Genomic DNA, 18,496 nt, shown 5'->3' with positions numbered 1-18,496 from the left:
AAACAAACAATACATTCATATTTAAATGCTACTGATGCCAGATAAACTGGAGCCAAAGATTATTTTAATTTTTACCTGCACTGAATTAAAACCCAAACCCACTTAAGAATACTAAGTTTTCTCACTGGTTTTAACAGCTAAGCTGCTGTGGTATTTTACAGTAGGAGAGCAGTAAATGAAGGTTTGTTAAGGATGAACAGAAATTGGTTAAGCAATTTGGTTTTTAGAGACTGATGTATGTAACAAGACGGGTTGAGTGGGGTGTGAAGAGGAAAGGCTGGGGAAGGGAGGGAGTAAAAACACACACTTAAAACAGTCATTTCACATTGTAAAAATAAACAGCATGATTTTCTCATAACACCAAGCAGGTCTACAGCATACAAAGCAGGCTAAGTACAGGCAGACTTTAGACAGCTACTGGGTCATTAACATCTGATTTCTGCGATCTGTCCAAATTCTGGAGGTTGCTTATTTTTGAGTGTCCAATTTAAGACTGTACCTTTTTTTTTTCCAAATAATCCAGTTCTCATCATTGGAAGATTTTTCACCTTCATGTACTGTGCTGTTGACTCCAGAAGTGCTTATGAAAAATTAAAAAATATTACAACTATCACATGGGAATATGTAGGGAACTGGTTACCCCTTACTGCTTTTTTTTTTAAATTGGGCTAAAATCATCCTCCAAGTCAGGAAAACAAGAACAGAGAAGAAGGTACTAAATTAAGGAAAACAGAGTATGGATGAGGAGGACTTATGGGTCTTAGGTTTCAGAAAGCTCAAGGAATTACCTATCCTGGTGGGCTTTAGCTCACATTAGCAGTTTCCTCTCCAAGGTCACTGGATTAAAAACCACCAGCTTATCAGAATGGCAACGTGATGTTTGGTCAGTAAGAAAGCAGCGTGTCTCCCCCTCACCTATGTCAAACCAGATGGCAGAACACAGGTCTTCTGCAGGTAATCCCACCTTTGACACAGATGCTGCAGGGCCAGGGCCAGGCAATATCCCTGACACGGGGACATTTCTGCACCGTGGTCCAGAAACCTTTGAGGTTTTCATCCTGGACTCATCTGCAAATCCAAATCCTTGCCCTGGCTGGGCTAAGGTGTTCTCCAAAAATAGTTCTGCAAACAGCAAAGCATTTCTGGAGTCCTCAAACACATACACACACGTGTAAACCTTCCATGTGAGACTCTTCATGGACAGAGGAAAGTTGAAAGCGGACAGCAATCATTTTCAAAAATTAAAATAACCAAGAGAATGCAAAGAGCTACGTGTCATTATTCATGGAGGCAACATCGAAACGTCTGAGGCTGACAGATGACATAAAGAAAAGTTATTTTGCCTACCTACATAACAATGGTCAAGGTTCAGGTTCATGGCTAGTGACCCTCGCTGAGAAGTGTCTGCCCTACAACCAGCCAACCACTTTGCTTCTTTAGTGCAGCGTGAGAGCAAATGCAAGAGACCGACACAGACATTCAAAGCATCATGGATAGGGGCAGGGGTGAAAGGGTTGGTCAAGCAGCTGCAAGGAGAAAGCGAGCACTTCTAGAAAAGCTGAGGTTATTAATCGGTTTAGTATTCAGGGAAAGCCATTAGAAACCCTATTACCCAAATATCCCTTCAAGAAATTCTTCTGACAAAACAAACAAACAAACAAAAAAAAAACAACAACAAAAAAAAAACAAAAAAAAAAAAACCAAGAAAAATTTCATTTTCAGGAAAAAAAAACAAATTGAAACCAATTATCCCTTCCCACCTCCCTCTCCCTGCCCACCTCCCACCCTAGGGAGGTTTTGCATGTTTGGTTTCCCCACCATTAAATGACACCCTAGTGAGATTTACAATGCATTTCCCCATTTGTTCCAGATTCCCCAACCTCCTCCCGTACCCCCTGCCCTCCCCAGATTTTATCCCATAAAACTGGGATTTTTAGTTTATTTTTCCTAATAAAGCAGACAGGTTACTTGAAAAATAGACAAAGGGACAAGTTACCTCTCTGCTTACCTGGAGCAAAACCAAAAAGCAAACCCAAAACCCCCCTCAAGAACTTGGCACCTAAAAGGGATTGATATCCTCAAAATTTCCAACAGCAGCAAAACAAAGAAAAGATGCAGGAAGGAACAAGGAAGGGAAGAATGGAAGTTAACGCAGACTCTTCATGGAAATGAGGCAATCTCAGCCTTACATAAAATTCACTATCCCCACAACTTTTTGGGTTCTCTAAAGAACAATTTTTTTTTTCTTTTTGACACATGTATTTCTTTTTTGGGTTTTCTCTGAAATGCATTGGTAGGTCCAGCCCAGAGCCACATCAAACCAAATCAACATTCTGTATCTTTCTGCTGTGTTTGATAATTTTCTTTTTCTTTTCTTTTTTTTTAAGCTTTAATTATCTTTCTTTGGAGGAGGTTGGGTTTGGAGGGAAGAAAAACCAAACAGGTGCACGGAGGAAATTAACATTAAAAAACTCAGAAGAGAAAAATAAAAGGAAAAAGAATCCAAAAAAACAAAAGCCAAACTATGCAGCCCTGTTTTTCAATTAACAGCCCTGAGCAGTGTAAAACACTAAAAGGTTTTTGCTGGGCTACATCCAGCTCTGCCGTGTAACTTAGATAACAACTGGGGATGCTCTTGCTTTGCATTCAGCCCAGCCAAGCTACTTTCTTTTGGGAGCTGAGGGCTCATTAAAATGACCTTTCCCCATGATTATTATTTAATGAGTGCGCTCTAAAACAGAAACCCCTTGTGTCTCTGGAGGAAAAGTCTCAAGTAATCTCTTTTCCCACTGAAGTACTAATGACAGGCTGACAAAAAAAGAGCTGCAAGAAAAAAATTGGGGTGAGGGTGAGGGAGGGAAACTGCAGAGTCAAATTTAATGCAGTAATTGCCACATCCTTGAGCACCGCGGGTTACGTCTGGGCATCTGAAAAAAAACCTACCACCCAAAAAGGCACAAAAACTTGGTATTTACATTTTAAAAAATTAAAAAGAAATATTTCTGGCTGTTAAATACACCCTGCACCCTCTTGCAGCAGCAACAAGGAGTCAGTGCCTCCATGTTTAATGTGCGTGCCTGGAGAGAGTCTATCAGGAAACAAACAGATAAAACCAAACCAAAAATGGGTGAACAAAAAAAAAAAAATTAACTTAAAGGGGTTGGGGGAAAGGGGGAAGCCTAGGTTTTATCTGGATAAAGGCAGCAGGGATATTTGAATAATAGAGAGTACCCCAGACTAGGTTAATTCCAGTTCTACTGATGGGGAGTGGGAGCAGGAGGGGGATGCAGAGCAGGATGGAGTGAAGCGGCAACCTAATCGCCTGATAAGAGACACAGCAAGAGAGACAAGGTACACAGGTTTAGTTAAAAATGAACTCGGTATGTTTAATAAAGCTTGGTAAACCAAATTGCAGTACAAACATCAAGTCACACGGCCACACAACAGTACCCCGGTAATTAAAAAAAAAAAAAAAAAAAAGGGGAGGGGGAAAAAAAAAAGAGGAGGGAATAAAAGAAAATGGGGAAAAAGAAGGAAAAAAATAAGGAGGGTAAGAAACAAGAGGGGAAAAAAGAAAAAAGGAGGAATAAAAGAGGGAAAAGGAGGAAAAAAAGAAAGTAATTAAAAAAGCTCCTTTCAAACTTGGACAAGGCTCATGCCAAACCAAAATAATAATAATTAAAATAATAATAATAAAAGTAATAATAATATAATGGTGGTGGTGGCAGCAAGGAAGGAAGTGAGGTTAAAACTGAAGGGAGGAAGGGAACAGGAAAGCAGGGGACAGGTGGACACTAAAACTTAGTTGATATAAAAGCTCTAAAAGAGCCAGCCAGTAAAAATATCACAACGATACAGATACAAAAAGGATAAAAAAATAACGGCTGGGGTGATAAAGCAGGCTACGCTGCCAAGGACAAAGATGGCCGCCCTGGCTCCGACCATCAAAATGGCTGACCCCGGCCCGCCAGGCCCTCGCCCCCGCCCCGCTCCCACACGGCCGCGGCACGGGCCGCCTTTGGGGGTGCGTTTGCTATAAATTAATAACCTTGATCGAACGAGTCCTCCGAGGAGTCGCTGAAGGAAGATCCCGCCTCGGCTTCCCTCAGCAGCAGGCAGAATGGCTGCTTCCGCCCCGCCGCCGCCGCTGCCGCCGCCTTGGGCCTCAGCGGCCGCCCGGCCACCACGGCGCTGCGCGGGGCTGCCCTGGGGCCGCCGCCCGCCCGGCCGCCCTTCCTGCCCATGGAGCTGTACAGGCCAGGCGGGCGCGGCTTGGCGGAGGACGGGGGCTGCGCTGGCCACTCGTCCCTCAGGGATCCCTCCTCATCCTCCTCCGAGTCCGTATCTGTGGTCAAAGCGGGTGGGAAGAGCGTTACATCGCTGAATGTAACGGTTTGGGGGTTTTTTGGGGGGTTTTGGGGATGTTGGTGATACCACTGTCCACCCCTGTTCCATCGTAAGCCGTGCGTTCAACAAACACAGAAATTCACGTTTCCTTCTTTCCATCGCAAACGGACATCCTCCACCTCCTTGTCTACCCTTAAGATCCAAGGAGTGTTCTTAGCTTGGCAGCAGAAACATGAAGCGAACATTTCCACTATGAAAATGTCCACTGAAGGCACAGCACTGTCAACAACTGGACCATCAACCTGGATTTGTCTTGGCCATGGTGACACTCAACACTCTTGACCTGAATTTCCTTTCCTACACGAACCAGCTGTCACAGAGGGTTTTCAACACGTGTGGTTGGAGTTGCCAAGAAGGCAGGATGTCTAACTCCAAATGTCTGACTCCAAACACACAGCCCCAGATGCTTCACAGTGTACAAAGGGGCAGGGACCAAAGCCATCATGGCTTTACAGAGCTGCTAAGCCTTGTGGGCGGTGGGAAGTTATTCAGCCATCCCCTCTGATGAGAGGGACAAGAAGCATATGGTACCCCTGGATGCAATAGGAGTGGGTGTAAATTGTCACCTCCCCATTTGTGGACATGTCCTCATCTCCACAACATTACAGACATTGTGGCATCACTTCCCAACTCCACTGTACTGGGTTGTGGAGAAAAGAAAAGAGGAATGGCAAGTTCAGGAGGATCAAAGCCCAAATACACAAATTATTTTGGACGCCTGACTTTTCTTAAAATTTGTGGGAGTAAGATGGTCAGTTCCCCATTTGGATCTATGCCCAAAGTTTTCAGGACTCCAGGCAGAAAATCCTGAGGTCAGGAGCCAGAAGGATTTGGCACCAGTCCCACTTCTCCTTCTCCACATGAGCAGCCCACCAATCATGGGAGGTGCTGCCATATGCTCGACCTGCCTCCCCAAATTCAGCATGCCTGAGTGACCAAATGACAGGCTGAGACCCTTCCCTTGAACCTGCACACAGCTGAAAAACCAAAGCTGAGCTGAGAGCTGCTGAGAGCTGAGTGACAAAGGAGAACATTCCTACACCAGAAGACTCATTGGACAGTGGTCAGATAGTTCTCTTACGTCTGGGAGGGAGTTTTTGTTCATGAAACCACAGTGCTGAGAGTGAGGGCACTGTAAAAGCTCCCTCTGCCATTTAGCTCCAGCAACAGTCCATCCTTCCTCTTCCCATTAGCTCCAGAGCCCACAGTTTAGGAGACACATGTCTGTCCTTGGGAGTAAAAAGCACACTCAAGAACAGAAACTGCTGGGTAGTGTGTACAGCACAATAAGCCAAAGGCTGTGTTCAAGTCCAGTGGACACAATGACTCCTATTTTGCCATATAAATAGCTAATTTCATGCCAAACATTTGTTCCATTGGAGAGTCACTAGCTCATCTTCCCCATTAGTGAAATTTCCGAACTAGTGTTGCACCAAGAGATGTATTTGTTATGCACACAAACACCCCATAAAGGTTTTAACACGGCTTTAAATAGCTGCAAGCAAAGGGAAAGATGTGTGTGCAAGTGAGCTGAGACCATTACACAACGGTCTCAGACCATAAACTCTGCCCCAATGCCTGCCTGAACTGTTAAAGACTCTCCTATGTTTGGTTCTACTGTTTTCCCAACACTGTCAGCAATTCAGATTTTTCCTTCTGTAACAGTGGTCAGTTGCTGGAACCTTCACCTCGGGCACACTCTGGGTTCAGAAGTAACAATAACCACACTGACGTGGGGTGGGGACAAACGCTGATGAGACAGATGGGAAGGCTCAGCACAGCCAGCCAGGAAGCAAGCCATGGCACTAATGGGCAAGAGGATGCTCAGGAACATCAGTGTCACTGGCAGGCTTTTCCTTTCCAACAGATTCCAAGGCATAATCCTAAAGTCAAGCCCACTGAACTCAACAAGGACTTCAAAAGTCAACCACCTCCTAGAGAAGAGGCTCCACCTGCTCATCTGACAGGTAGAAGGGGAGTGTCTACTCCCACCAAAAGCAAGAACATGGGTCAACCTCTTTAAGTGTTTTTCCCCACTGATGATCATTACAACACAGGTCAGGAAGAAACACAGTGATCGTGGCTTCCCCTTGGACAGCAAGATGGGCAGACAGCCCATGCTGACCCCAAAGATGCATCAGCATACACTGGGAGGTCACCTTTAATTCATGAGCAAAACCAGACCCATTTGCAAGACCCCTTTCAATAGGCCAGAGACTCCCACCACAACCCCTCCTACAGACAGAAGAGATAAAAAAGAGGTTACTTACTATAGGAGTAGCTGCTAACTTCAGATATGGCTGGTGAATGGGAAACCTTGAGCTGATTTTTGACTTTTAACCCCACCTCCATCTTCTTCATTTTGGCAGTCACTTTGTTTTTACCTTCCTTGGTGGTTTTCAGTGACAGGCCCATGTTCTTGGCCAGGCTCTTCTCCTCCTTACTTGGCAGAGCCTCATGGGCTTGGAGGTACCTGCTGCCACCTCCACTGGTTTTGAGCTTTCCCCCAGAGCTGTCAGCAAACTTGAAGGGGGATTTGAGCTTGTCTTGCTTGGTGAGAGACAGGGCCTTGTCAAGCTTGCTGGCCAGCTGCTCCTGATCCGATGGCACCTTCTTCTTTTTGAGCTTTAACTGCCGAGGTGAAAGGAAGAGACAAGGTGAACACAGAGCAGATACCATGGCAGACCTGAGGGATTTTACAAGTCCTCCAGATTGTCCCATGCATGTAGTTAATAAAACCTCAAGGTAATAGTCTTAGCCCCAGTTGTCATAACCCACCACAGTTCTAGGGAGGAAGAAGAGGAAGACATAAGCAAACAGTACAGTTTTACTCTTACTGAGCACTAGAAAATTGCAAGATTAACTTAGAATGAATATTCTTCCAAAAGAAATATGTTCATAGAACAACATACTTTGGAGTCCTTTTTTATCCACACTACCTGTTTTTTAGGGTATGTTTGGGTTGGTTTTACAAGCTTTTCTCTAAATCACAAGGATTAAAAATCCTCTTTACCCAAGACCCAGCCAAATAAATATGGATTTTCACATAATCAACCAGCTCCAGAGGCTGAGATACCAAAAAAACCCAAATACCTCTCAGCATGAGCATCAGCACCACTGCACTACAGCCAGAGCTGTTACATCCCTTTCAGCATTTTCTTGCTTCTTGAAAACAGCAAATATATTTTACATGTGCTACAGCTAGATAACAGCAGCTCTAACTCACTACTTTGCCTGCATGCATTTGGGATTTCATCAGCAGCTTTAAGCTCCAGTAAATATCTCATTGCCTCAACAGGAGCAGAAGAAAACCCTGCATTTGACACAGCAAGGTTGTGCTCCCATTCCTCCCTTGCTTTGGGAGGTCCATTCCCCTGTGCACTCACTGTAGGCAAAGGGGTGAGACAAGCCTTGCTCTGGATTCAGAGCCAGTGCAGCACTGAAAGCTCTGGCTGGCTCCAAAGAGGTTCAACCTCTGTAAGCCAACATTAGCCCCTCCACTGCACACAATCCTCTCTTGAGGAGCATCTAAACCCATGTGAACTGAAAGCAGACACTGAAAGATCAGGAGTCCAAGCCAACACCGGCAAAGCAGGAAAGAGATGGGCTTTTGGCCCGTGGCTCCATGCTCCCCACGAGGGCACTGACCTCATTTGAGAAGCTGGGAGCTGCATCGTGCTCTTCCCAGCTTGAGTTCTTCCCTTTCATCTTGCCACTGCTGCTCTCCACATCCTCGTCCTCCTCTGGGAGGGCCCCTTTGTGCCTCTTCTTCATGCCCTCACCAGTCTCAGAGTCTTCAGAGAGCAACAAGGACTTGCTCAGTCTGCAAGCCAAGCACAGGATGGGTCAGGGTGGGGGGGGGTGCTTTCCTCCCTGTGATCCCCACCAAGCTCAAAAGTGAGGTTAGATGCCTCCTAAGACAGTGGGGATCCTCAGTGGGAGCCAAGGCTACCGTGAAGTGAGAGCAGTTTGGACAAGGGTTTCCACCAAACTGGAGAGCCAAGGAGCCCTTTGTGCACATTCTTGGCCACCAGGACAGTTGAGGGTGCCTGAAATCAGAGACCTGCAAGGTGTTCTCCAAAAGGAAGTGCTTGGTGTCTTGGTAACAGCCACCAAAAAGTGCCTGATTTGGGACAGAGCAGCAACAGGAAGGACTGACAGCTGAGGTGGCCCTTAAGGTCTTTTGCCACTTGTACTTCCATGGACTCTGTAGGTGCAGAGAGACTCCTGAGGCCCAGGGAGGTGCCTCACTGCCCAGACACTTGCTCTGGTTGCTTTGATATGAACAGGACGTGGCAAAGAAGTGCCACAATGGGTGACAGGGAGGGACAAAGGCACTGCAAGGATTGGCTTGCTCCAGACTCCAAGTCGGGCCCCTTGTGAAAGGCATTTGTGATCTAAGTCATTGGACTTGCTTTGGGATTTGGGGGGAAAGGAGAAGGTAAATAAATAAGAAAAGAAAATAAAAAATGAAGTAGGTGAGACTTTCAGCACATCTTTCCCGGCTCCCCAGCCATCTCCAACTAACTGATGGATGAGCAGTCAGCACCTCAAGATTCCTACCAAGCTTCCATTTCAAGCTCTCATATGCTGCCTCCTTCACACCAAGCCTCCTGGTCAGACCACCACCACAAACCATTGACACTGGACAGCCTCCTCAGCTTCCAGGCATTTCCCCTCTCTCTATCCTTTCTGCTGACCTGCACAGACAGCTAAACCAACACCTGAGGCCCTGGATGCTGGCTGAGGATGCACCTCCATCTCCCAGAGCAGCCTGCTCCAGCATTCCTGTGATCCAGGGACATGCACACGCAACACCCTCACGCACCCACACATGCACAACTCCTCTGGATGCCTCCAGCCTGTGCAGCCACCCAAACACAAAGAGCAAAACACAGAGCCACCAAGAGGACAGATTTTAAGAAGCGTTGGTCAGTGGGAGCTGGGCACCTGACTTTGATTTGCAGTCTTGAAAAGGACATTTGCAAAAATATGGAGCACACAGGGTGGCTTGGAAATGCCTTCCCATTGGAGAGGCCATCTATGGTAGGGTAGATGGCCAGCAGTGGTGAGATTCAAACAATAGCAGCTGGACTTGCAAAAGAGAAAGGAGCAGAGTGGAGAACAATCTAGACGCTTGAAAGAGAGATGTCAGGCAAAACCAACTCCCACTGATTCAGGGAACAGAGAGGAAGACAGAAGAAATACAGCAGAAAGGTCCTACAAAGTAGATAACCTGGAACAGCCCTGTCCTTCCTGGTTTTGACACCAGCATCCCTGTAACTGGTTCTGCAGCACCTGACTGCACCATCTGCTCTTCTGAAAGCACACGAGGACACACTCCCCAACTCCAAAACCTCACCTACAGCTCCCTGCCAGCCATACCACCTCACACAACTCCACCTGTCCTACCTGCACCCAACACCAGGCACGTGCTCTGCCTGCAGGGAGGGAGGACACTGGCACTGCATTCCCACCATGAGGACAGCGGCTGGGCTGCCAACACAGCCAGCCCCCACTGCATCCGAGATGCTCTCCCCAAGTCAGACCCTGGCACAGAGACCCTGCCGTGTTCCCGTCTTCCCCAAATTCCAGCCTTACTTTCCACTCTTGCTGTCACTCTTCCCTCTCTCCTTAATGGGTGACAGAGCGCTTGATCCAAGTTTCCTCTTCCTGGGCCTTCCAGGGCCTCTTCTCGCCAAGCTTCTACTTTTCTCGTCATGCTTTTCCCTTTAAAAAAACCACACGCTTCACTGTTAACCAAGGCAACAAAAAAAAAAAAAAAAAAAGAAAAGAAAAAACCAACAAAGGAAAAAAAAAGCAAAAGCAAATTTTGCAACCAAAAGCAAAACAACAGGGAAAAAATGAAATAAATCCAAAAAGAAGAAAAAGGGAAAATAATTAAAAGAAAGCAAGCAAGAACGGGAGCCAACCCAGAACCTTCGCCTGCCACCAAACTGCTAAACTGAGCTGCTGAAGCCAAGGTTGTCTCTACCACAGTCTCCCAGCTGCAGTCACCAGTTACCAGGTTGTTGTGTCACATAGCCTAGGAGTGTGCTGTGCAAAGCTCTGGCGGGATGTACCAGGAGGAGAGGAGTGGAGAGGAGGCAGGGAGGGATGGAGGGCAGTTTTCTCTCCCGGGCCGAGAGGCAGTGAAAAGTGCCCAGCTGGAAAAAACCAAGACCTGGGTGAGCAGCCTGTGACTTACTCGGAGTCCCTGCGGCGCTGCAGCTTCACCAGCTCCCGCTGCTTCTCCTTGTAGCGCCGCTGCAGCTCCGCCAGCCTCATCCTGTAGTCCAGCTCCATCGCATCCATGTTCTCGATGGCCGACTTGATGGAGTACATCTGGGGTGGGGAGGCAAGAGAGGCTCAGGACATGGCCAGGGGGTGCTCACTGGGTGCCCTGGCAATGGCCAAGGTGTGCAGCCTGGCAGAAATGCCCTTCGTGCTGAGAGGGGAGCAGAGACTCCTTGCCCACCAGAGTGGTACCCAAGAAAACCATCAAAGCAAAGATGTTCTTATGCATAGGATGGCATCAGCTCTGAGGGACTGCAACTCTGGAAGAGAACCTGCAGGATAAAATGCTCTTTTACCTTGTTTAAAAAGAGAGATCACAGTATCTTGGAATACTTACTTGCTCTGTACAAAATAATTTATCAGTCTTTTCCACAGGGAAGAGTCAGCAAATTAAAAATAAACAAGGAAAAACCCTCCTGGCTACTATTTTTATTTATCCTCTGGCCAAACCAGTAACACACAGGTTCTTCTGGCTTCACATTAAAACACCACTTCAAGGGCTGACGAGGGTCCTGCTGAACCCTGACTAACAAGGGAAGAACCTAAACTGCAGCCCACTGACTCCTGTGCAGCCAGGAATGTGACATGAGGGAACAACTAGCTTGTTCTGCTGAATGCAGAGGGGCAGCACGAGCCAGCATGAGCCCCCAAACTGGGGCTGGGACAGTGAGTTCTGTGAGTGGGTGCACTGGGGCTTTCCAGGCTCAGCCACACTAAGAGCTACTTACTGGTTCATCTTTCTTCTGCATCCAGCTGTACTTTTTGTTGGGATTCAGCTCTCGAGGCAGCCGGATGGTTTTCAGACTTTCCATAAAGGGGGTGGAAAGTACTTCCATGAGCATGTGGGTGCTGGCAGCCAGCAAACTCTCCAGCGTTGGCCGGACAGGGAAACTCTCTGGACCTGCTGGGAAGGACAGAAAAAAAAGCTACAGAAGATCACATTCCAAGACTGCTTCTCCAGCAGGCACAAGGAGGGGCTGATGGCCCTTTCCTGACTATGGCTGCTCAAGGAGCCCCCCAGCCACCCTTGGCCCCCTCTTGAGATCTCCTGTTGTACTCAGCCATGGTGTAACTGGCAGTTCCCATCACTTCTCACCTCAGGAAGTTACTGGAAGGTGAGATTCTTTTCAGGACCTGCCAAGCTCTTGGAAAGCGTCATCTGGAGCTACTGGGGCCTCTGGTGCCAAACCCCAACAGACTGTGGACTCAGTGCCTGCCAGAAGGGTGTTACCCTGGCAGCTCTCAGCAACTGGGGCTCCGTTTCCGCTACGCATACCACAAACTGTCTAGACATGGCGAGGGCCTTTGGAAGGGAGAGCAGTACAAAAGCCACACGTAGCTCAGCCTGTTGCAACAAAAACCCTGGTCCAACCCCATCTTAAGTACCAGCCACTCCTGCAACTCAGAGCAGTGCTCTCCTTGCTTCCTGGCTGAGGCTGCAAGAGATCCCACCTGTGACTCTGCTCCTCTGCCCACATGGAGAGCACAGGGACCATAAGCTGGGAGACTCTGCATGGTCTGAAGTTGACCAGACTCCCCACTCACAACTTACTTTGCATTTCTTGCTTCCGTTTCTCCAGCTCCATCTCTGCAATTTCACTCAGCAAAGTGATCCCTTGCAGGAAGGAGTGCTCCAGGGTCTGGTCAGTTAACACCTCCACCTTCATCTGGGGTGGAGTGACAGTGGTGGTAGTCAACAAGGAACAAGCCTGAGGCATTTCTGTAGCAGCCACCAAAGCATTCATCCCAGCCAGTGGGTCACCCGGCTTGATGTCCAGATCTGGGATTTGGCAAGAGATTGCCTCTTCTGTGTAGGAAGGGATCTCTGGCCCCTGCTCCCCCTCCTCAGGAGGCAGGCTGGGGAACTCCCTCGCCCGGGGCACATCAGCACTCTGCAGCTCCATGGCTACAGAGGCCTCCTCCCGCTGCGGCGTCAAGTCCATCTCCGGTGGCTCGCTCTCTGCATGCACGAGCAAACCATCATAGTCCATGTGCATGGAGCAGCTTTCTGCTCCACTCCCGCTCTCTGCCTCAGCCTCTGCTTCTGCAGGACAGGCCACAACCTGGTAAGGAGGTGGGCAGCTCTGGAGGTCTTCCTGGTCCTGCTCCATAGCACCCAGGGTTTCGCCTTGGTGCAACAGGAGATTGCAATTGTCCACATTCTGCACTGGGACGGCTGCAGAGGTGCTGATGTTCAGAGTCCCCATGTCCTGCTCACAGATGCTTTCTTGGCTTTCCTCCATCTGCACCTCTGATTTCACCCTCTCTTCCAAGGATTCCTCTTCTGCTGCTGTTTGGATGGGCTCTAGGATTTTGGACGGAGACAGGTGGATGGGCTTGACCTCTGAGGAAAGGTCCATGTGCTCAGAGCCCTCAGCAGGCAGCGGGACGTCAGGAGCCAGCCCATCCGCATCAGATGCTGCAGGGGGCTGCAGGAGGTAGGGATAGTGTCTTCCAAAGGAGGGAGGCAAGGACTGGAACGGGTATCCAGGGGGGATCTCTGCAAAATATCAGAAGGGACAGACTGTGTAACGGCTGGGTCTCCAAAGCACCTTCTCTCTCACTAAGGTATAGAGCTGGTTCCCTTTGCTTCCATCATCTCTGGTCTCAAGCAATAGCTGCTTTGGGTCTCTCCTGACACAAGAGCATCCCAGAGGTCCCTTCTGCACTTTTCCAGCACTTTCATGCAACTGGAGAGAGATCTGCCTCCTGCATCCTCTCCCACTGGGATTCCAGCTCTGGAAAAACCAACCCAGGCTTGGTCCAAAGGAAGAAGAGAGCCTACAGCCCCAGCCACCCAGGCATCAATCCCAGTCCATCACACCAGCCCTGCTCCTTCCCTCTCCCCTGCCTTTTAGAGGAGCTATGTGGCTTTCCCGAGGGGAAGGGACAGAAGCAGGAAAGAGCCAAGGAGAAAAAGGGAGGCAGGCACAAACACAACGGGACTCTGCCAAAGCAGGGCTCTCTTACCTGGGAACAAGGCCTGATAGGGACCAGCAGCCTCTTTTTCCAGCTCCAGGTCTTTCTTCTCCACAGTCTCGGGCGCCTCTTCCTTTGGAGGGATGGCAGGGGCAGGGGGTGGAGAGGCAGGGGGCGGGCTGGAAGGATGGGAGCTGGGGGTGGCAGGGTAGGAGTAGGCTGGCTGCGAAGGTGGCTCCTCCATCTTTTGGATCACCTCAGCTTTGAGCACAGACACGGGTGAGGCCCTGGGAGAGAGGGGAGGTGGACTCACAGCCTTGCTGTAGGATGTGGAGGCGCTGGGAGACAGCACAGGTGGTTTTCGGTGCACCAGTCCCGGGGCAGAGGAGGAAAGGCCTGATTTGGCACTGTCCAGGCTCCGTTTTGTCACCTTCTCTTCCATATCCACACGCTGCTCGTTTGCCTTCAACCTCTCCTGTGACAAGAACAGAGCAAAACTCAGCACAGCATCTGGAAAGTGGCACTGACCAGAACATGGTCTGATCAAAGATGCAGTGGAATAAAAAACATCCCCCAGTGCAAGACCATTTGAAGACCAATCTGCACTGATCTACAAGAGCTTCACTACCAATTCCCAGCTCCAGGAATCATGAGAAGGATGTCTCAGCTTTCATTTGCATCCAAAGCAAACTATTTCTATTTACAAGCCTTCAGCCTAACAAGCCCACATATAAAATGAAGGCTGAAAACCAGAAGATCACTATAAAAACGAATGGGTGTAAAACACCCAAATGAAAGCTCGTGACTTCCAAAACCTTTTCATGAACGGGAACTCTCTCCAGGAGCCAGTGTGACTGCTGCAAGTCCTGCAGCTGTTTCTCTGAGCTGCTCAGGAGTTTTGTTTGGAGGTGACCAGGGATGAAACCACTCAACTATACAGAGACATCCCATGGGAAGGAATCTAGGTCGCACTGCTGCTGCTGGGGAGCTCTTCTGACAGCATTGCTCAACAGCTCTGCACCAAACCCCTCCAAAACCCACTCTAACTGCAGGATACACCAAATGCTTCATATCCCAGAGACCAGGGCAGGATCACTCAATGCATCCATACCCTTGAGACACACTTGCCACACAGCTGCATTTTCTCCCCAGACACTGCAACTTCAGGCTCATTTCACAGCCAAGCAAGAAGTTCTTGAAAACATACCACGAGCTGGGCACTCCTCTGCAGCTCCATGGCGTGGGCTGCTTGCTGCTGCAGGATGTACAGCTCATGTTGCCTCAGCAGCTGCTGATGGGAGAGCAGCTGGAGCTGGTGAGCATGCTGGAGGGAGCTCCTGGTTGGGGGGTACATAGCAGGCCACAGAGGGGGTGCCCGGTCCATCAGCTCTGCTGTGGAATGAGCAGAGGTGCAGTCAAGGAGGCAGCAGGGTAAGAGATGGGTAAAGGATTCAGGATCACTCAGGGCAATGGTCTCTACAGTCCCAGAGTGTAAGGGATGCCAAACATTGGGCTGTGCAGAAATACAACCAGAAACCAGATGGGAAAGCATGCTGTGTTCCCCTCTGCAGCCCCAATCCCACCACCCCTGGGCCCTAGGGCCATTGGACTTGCTTTGTTCCCCTTGGTTTGACTGCCTATGCTTGAACCTATGAATAGATTCTCCTAAGCAAGGACTCAAACTCTGCAGAGTCCTGCAGGGGGTGAAGAGCCACTGCTAAAGACTCCATGTTTCCATCTCCAAAACACACCTAAGGAGAGGCCCGCTCACACCCACCCTACAGCTGTGCCTGCTGGTCCCCACAGGTATGTATGCTACTCTCTGGCCCTCTCCAAAGTCTGTTTTCCCCACAGCTGTCAAAGAACGGTCCTCAGGGACAAGCTCACATCCTTACCAAAGTGTGGCAAGTGCTCGCTGGGGATCACAACAAGCTGCCCTGACTGCGGGTCTCTGGCAAACTGGTAGGCAGAAGGGAGAGCTCCCCCCATGGCAGGGGGGAAACCTGGAGTCATGCCCTGGTGCAGGGAAGGGTGACCAAGTCCTGGAAGAAAAAACACCGAAGTCACAACTCAAGGGATGCAAACAGCTCCTACCCACATGAGAAGCCTGCTTGAAACGCCTCCTTCCCTTGTCCCTGAGCTCACTGGGCTCTAGCAACACTTCCCTGGATTTCACTGGTATGAGCACCCTCTGGACACTGCTCCCTCCCAGGGCACTCACCGTAGGGATGGCCAGCCAGCCACATGGAGGGGCTCCCTGTCCTGGGGAGCCAGGGGTGGGCTGCCAGGTGTGAAGTGGGGTCTGCAGACCAGCGCCCGGAGCCCGCCAGGGCTGGGCCTCCTGTCACCATCAGGTTGGAGTTCAAACCGTTCGTGGCGCAGCTGGAGGGGTGTATTCGGGCAAAATCTGCCAGCTCCTTGCTTTCTCTGGGGATGGAGGAGGCAAAACAGAAAGTGAGAGACGATCCAAGTAATGGAGGAACCCAGGAGTATGGACCAGCCTGGAAAACCAGTGTTTGCAAACCAGGGTCAGTCACTCAAGGAGAGCTGTGATGGAGGTGTCATGTATAGAATAAAACATTCCATCTCTCCAGCCCTTTGGAGCAGGCATGGATTTGCAGCTGTCTATTAGGACTGCTCTGCTGAGGACTTAGGATCTGCCTATAGCCCCATGTACCCCACTCAGCATCCCTCTCCACACCAGCAAGTTTGGTGCCAGCACCTACACCAGGATGGATGCAATCTTGTCTCCTCGCTGGACTGGTCATCCCTGAGCTCAGCTTTTGGCACTATGACAAAAGATCTCACCTCCTTCCAAGCCTCACCTGAGCAGCTTCTCCTGATCCCTCTCCAAGCGCCCTGCCAGGAGGTGGCTGTCCCGATGGCGGCTCCTCTCGTCCCCACAGTCATCTTCAGAGCGTCCGTGCCCTAAGAGACAACCCAGCACCATCAGACAGGAGAAAAGGTCTGGAGAAAGCTGTCCCCTCTCCTCTGGGAATGCAGCAGAGTACCTGAGAGCCAGTGTACCCAAACACCAGTGTCCCCAAGGATGTTCCAGGTTCAAATCCTGAAAGACCAGGCAAGGCTCTCAGTGTGATCAAGATATTCTCACTAAAACAATATTCTCCTGGAAGCACCCAAGTGCATATGTTCTGAGGTTCAGGTCTCCAAGACATCAACTTGCCCCACCAGGTTGGTCTCCCAGGACAGCACAGCCACCAGCCTGGGAGCAACAGGACCAAAGGGACCACTGTGCTGAAGGATGGTGGCAGATTTCCCATCCCAGCAAGAGCCGAGATGCAGCTAAATCCGCCACCAAACCACATAGTCCTGCTTAGTACATCTCAGAGATGGGAAGGATTTTATCTCTGCACTTTCTGAAGCACTTTCTGATCTTGTAAATCAGTCTGGGAGCACTGAGTATGCTCTGAATCCCTGTCCTTCTGCAACAGAACAGAACCAACAATACAGACCCTCACAAAACCAGTGCGCTCCACTCTGCAATTCAACCATTAGCAGGAACCTGCATCCCCCTCGAGACATGCAACAAGAAAGGGTCTGATGAGGCAGGGACACATATGGCAGACGAGGGCAGGAATCCAAAAAGGGGGGCTGGATGTTTGGCTGGAGGAACCACTTGTCCACAATCAGCACAGCTCTTCCAAATACAGGCTGGCACGGGAGCAGCTGCATCTGTGAGAGGTTAGGAGGCACCTCCACAGGAGAGAGCAGCAGAGCCTCACTTGGCTCTGCCAGGACCAGGTATTGGGGTCACTCTTCCCTCTATCCAAGGTCTTCACTCCAGCTGCCTGATTTTAAGCTTGTATTTCCCTAGATTTTTTGCCTTGCTTCTTTCTTGCATACTCATTTTTCACACAATTCCCTGTTGCCCCTTTCTGCACTATGCTTTGGTGATACAATCCACTCCTAAATCCCAGCCCTGCTTGCAGAGAGCACTCAGCCTCGCAGGATTGCACCCCAGCAGCTCTTCCCAGGATCCTCACTCTCCTGTCTGGATATGGTTTGGCACATGGGAAAACATCTCGGAACATCAAGTCTATTCTGCTGACAGGCAGTCTTTTCAAGGAGAGCTCTAGTGTGTATTTCCACAAACCTGGACAGCCCATGGGTTTTCTGCTGTCAAGTCTCCAATTCCCTCAGCTTTTACTGTCAGAAGGAATCCAGGAACAAGACAACATCTCTCCCAGCTCCTTTCCCCCAGGCTCCTTCCACGAGCTCCAGGCAGAAAACAAAGATGCTTTAAAACCTGGCACACAGCTCTCCCTCCCGAAGGACTTTCCAGGGTCACCACATCTCCCTCACAGCCTGCCAGGACACCACGTGCAGCCCAACCAACCCCAACCAGCCCCTCCTTGACTCACTGAATGATGCCCCACACAGCCTCCCTTGCTCACTTTTACTCCCTAACCTGCACAGCAGGGGGGGTCACAAATCCCTCTGGAGCCCAAACATCTTCCACTGCCTCTCTGCCAGCATTCCCTTTCCAAACCCTAGCCCGGATTTTTCCCCTTTGGAGCCCCTTTTCCTACTTCTTTCCCCCAGACAATGCCCAGCTGTCTCTTTGGTGTCAGCAATAAGGAACAATTCCTTGGAGGGCTCACAGCCTCCCTTCCTTCCTTCCTTGGCAGAAGGTGAGTAGACTCCCACTCCCAGCCTTTCATCAGAAATGCATTATTTTGTTATTTTACCATTGCTCCTCCCTTTCCCATCTACACTCCTTGTGCTCCATTATTTCTAGACGAGCTCATCATCTTTTTTCCACCCCCCCACCCAAACACAAACACTGAAGGACCTCTAATTCCCGCCCAGCCTCCATCCCACCAACAGGACAGTCCCTTTTCTGGACAGAACG

At 49.6% G+C, this 18,496-nt stretch overlaps 1 protein-coding gene across 4 annotated transcripts in view; it reads right to left on the bottom strand.

The window, feature by feature from the left end:
• The window catches only part of TNRC18 (trinucleotide repeat containing 18), a 54,843-nt gene that overhangs the window by 15,999 nt on the left and 20,348 nt on the right, over nt 1-18,496 (bottom strand). Inside the window, exons 4-15 of one of the 4 annotated variants that reach the window (XM_014870601.2) lie at nt 16,449-16,551; nt 15,845-16,050; nt 15,519-15,665; nt 14,831-15,015; nt 13,675-14,098; nt 12,257-13,204; nt 11,433-11,608; nt 10,616-10,752; nt 10,009-10,137; nt 8,056-8,230; nt 6,678-7,038; nt 4,049-4,345 (exon numbers count right to left, since the gene is read on the bottom strand). In XM_014870601.2, the coding sequence (XP_014726087.2) occupies nt 4,049-4,345; nt 6,678-7,038; nt 8,056-8,230; nt 10,009-10,137; nt 10,616-10,752; nt 11,433-11,608; nt 12,257-13,204; nt 13,675-14,098; nt 14,831-15,015; nt 15,519-15,665; nt 15,845-16,050; nt 16,449-16,551 (3,288 nt within the window). The remainder of the gene's footprint in view (nt 1-4,048; nt 4,346-6,677; nt 7,039-8,055; nt 8,231-10,008; nt 10,138-10,615; nt 10,753-11,432; nt 11,609-12,256; nt 13,205-13,674; nt 14,099-14,830; nt 15,016-15,518; nt 15,666-15,844; nt 16,051-16,448; nt 16,552-18,496) is intronic. The other 3 variants (XM_014870610.2, XM_088174297.1, XM_088174299.1) reach the window with 3 other exon arrangements.

This window comes from Sturnus vulgaris, chromosome 16 (assembly GCF_052056855.1).
Source record: "Sturnus vulgaris isolate bStuVul1 chromosome 16, bStuVul1.hap1, whole genome shotgun sequence".
NCBI lineage: Eukaryota > Metazoa > Chordata > Aves > Passeriformes > Sturnidae > Sturnus > Sturnus vulgaris.
The sequence above is the reverse complement of the archived record's forward strand: the minus strand, read 5'-3'. Positions and strand labels throughout refer to the sequence as shown.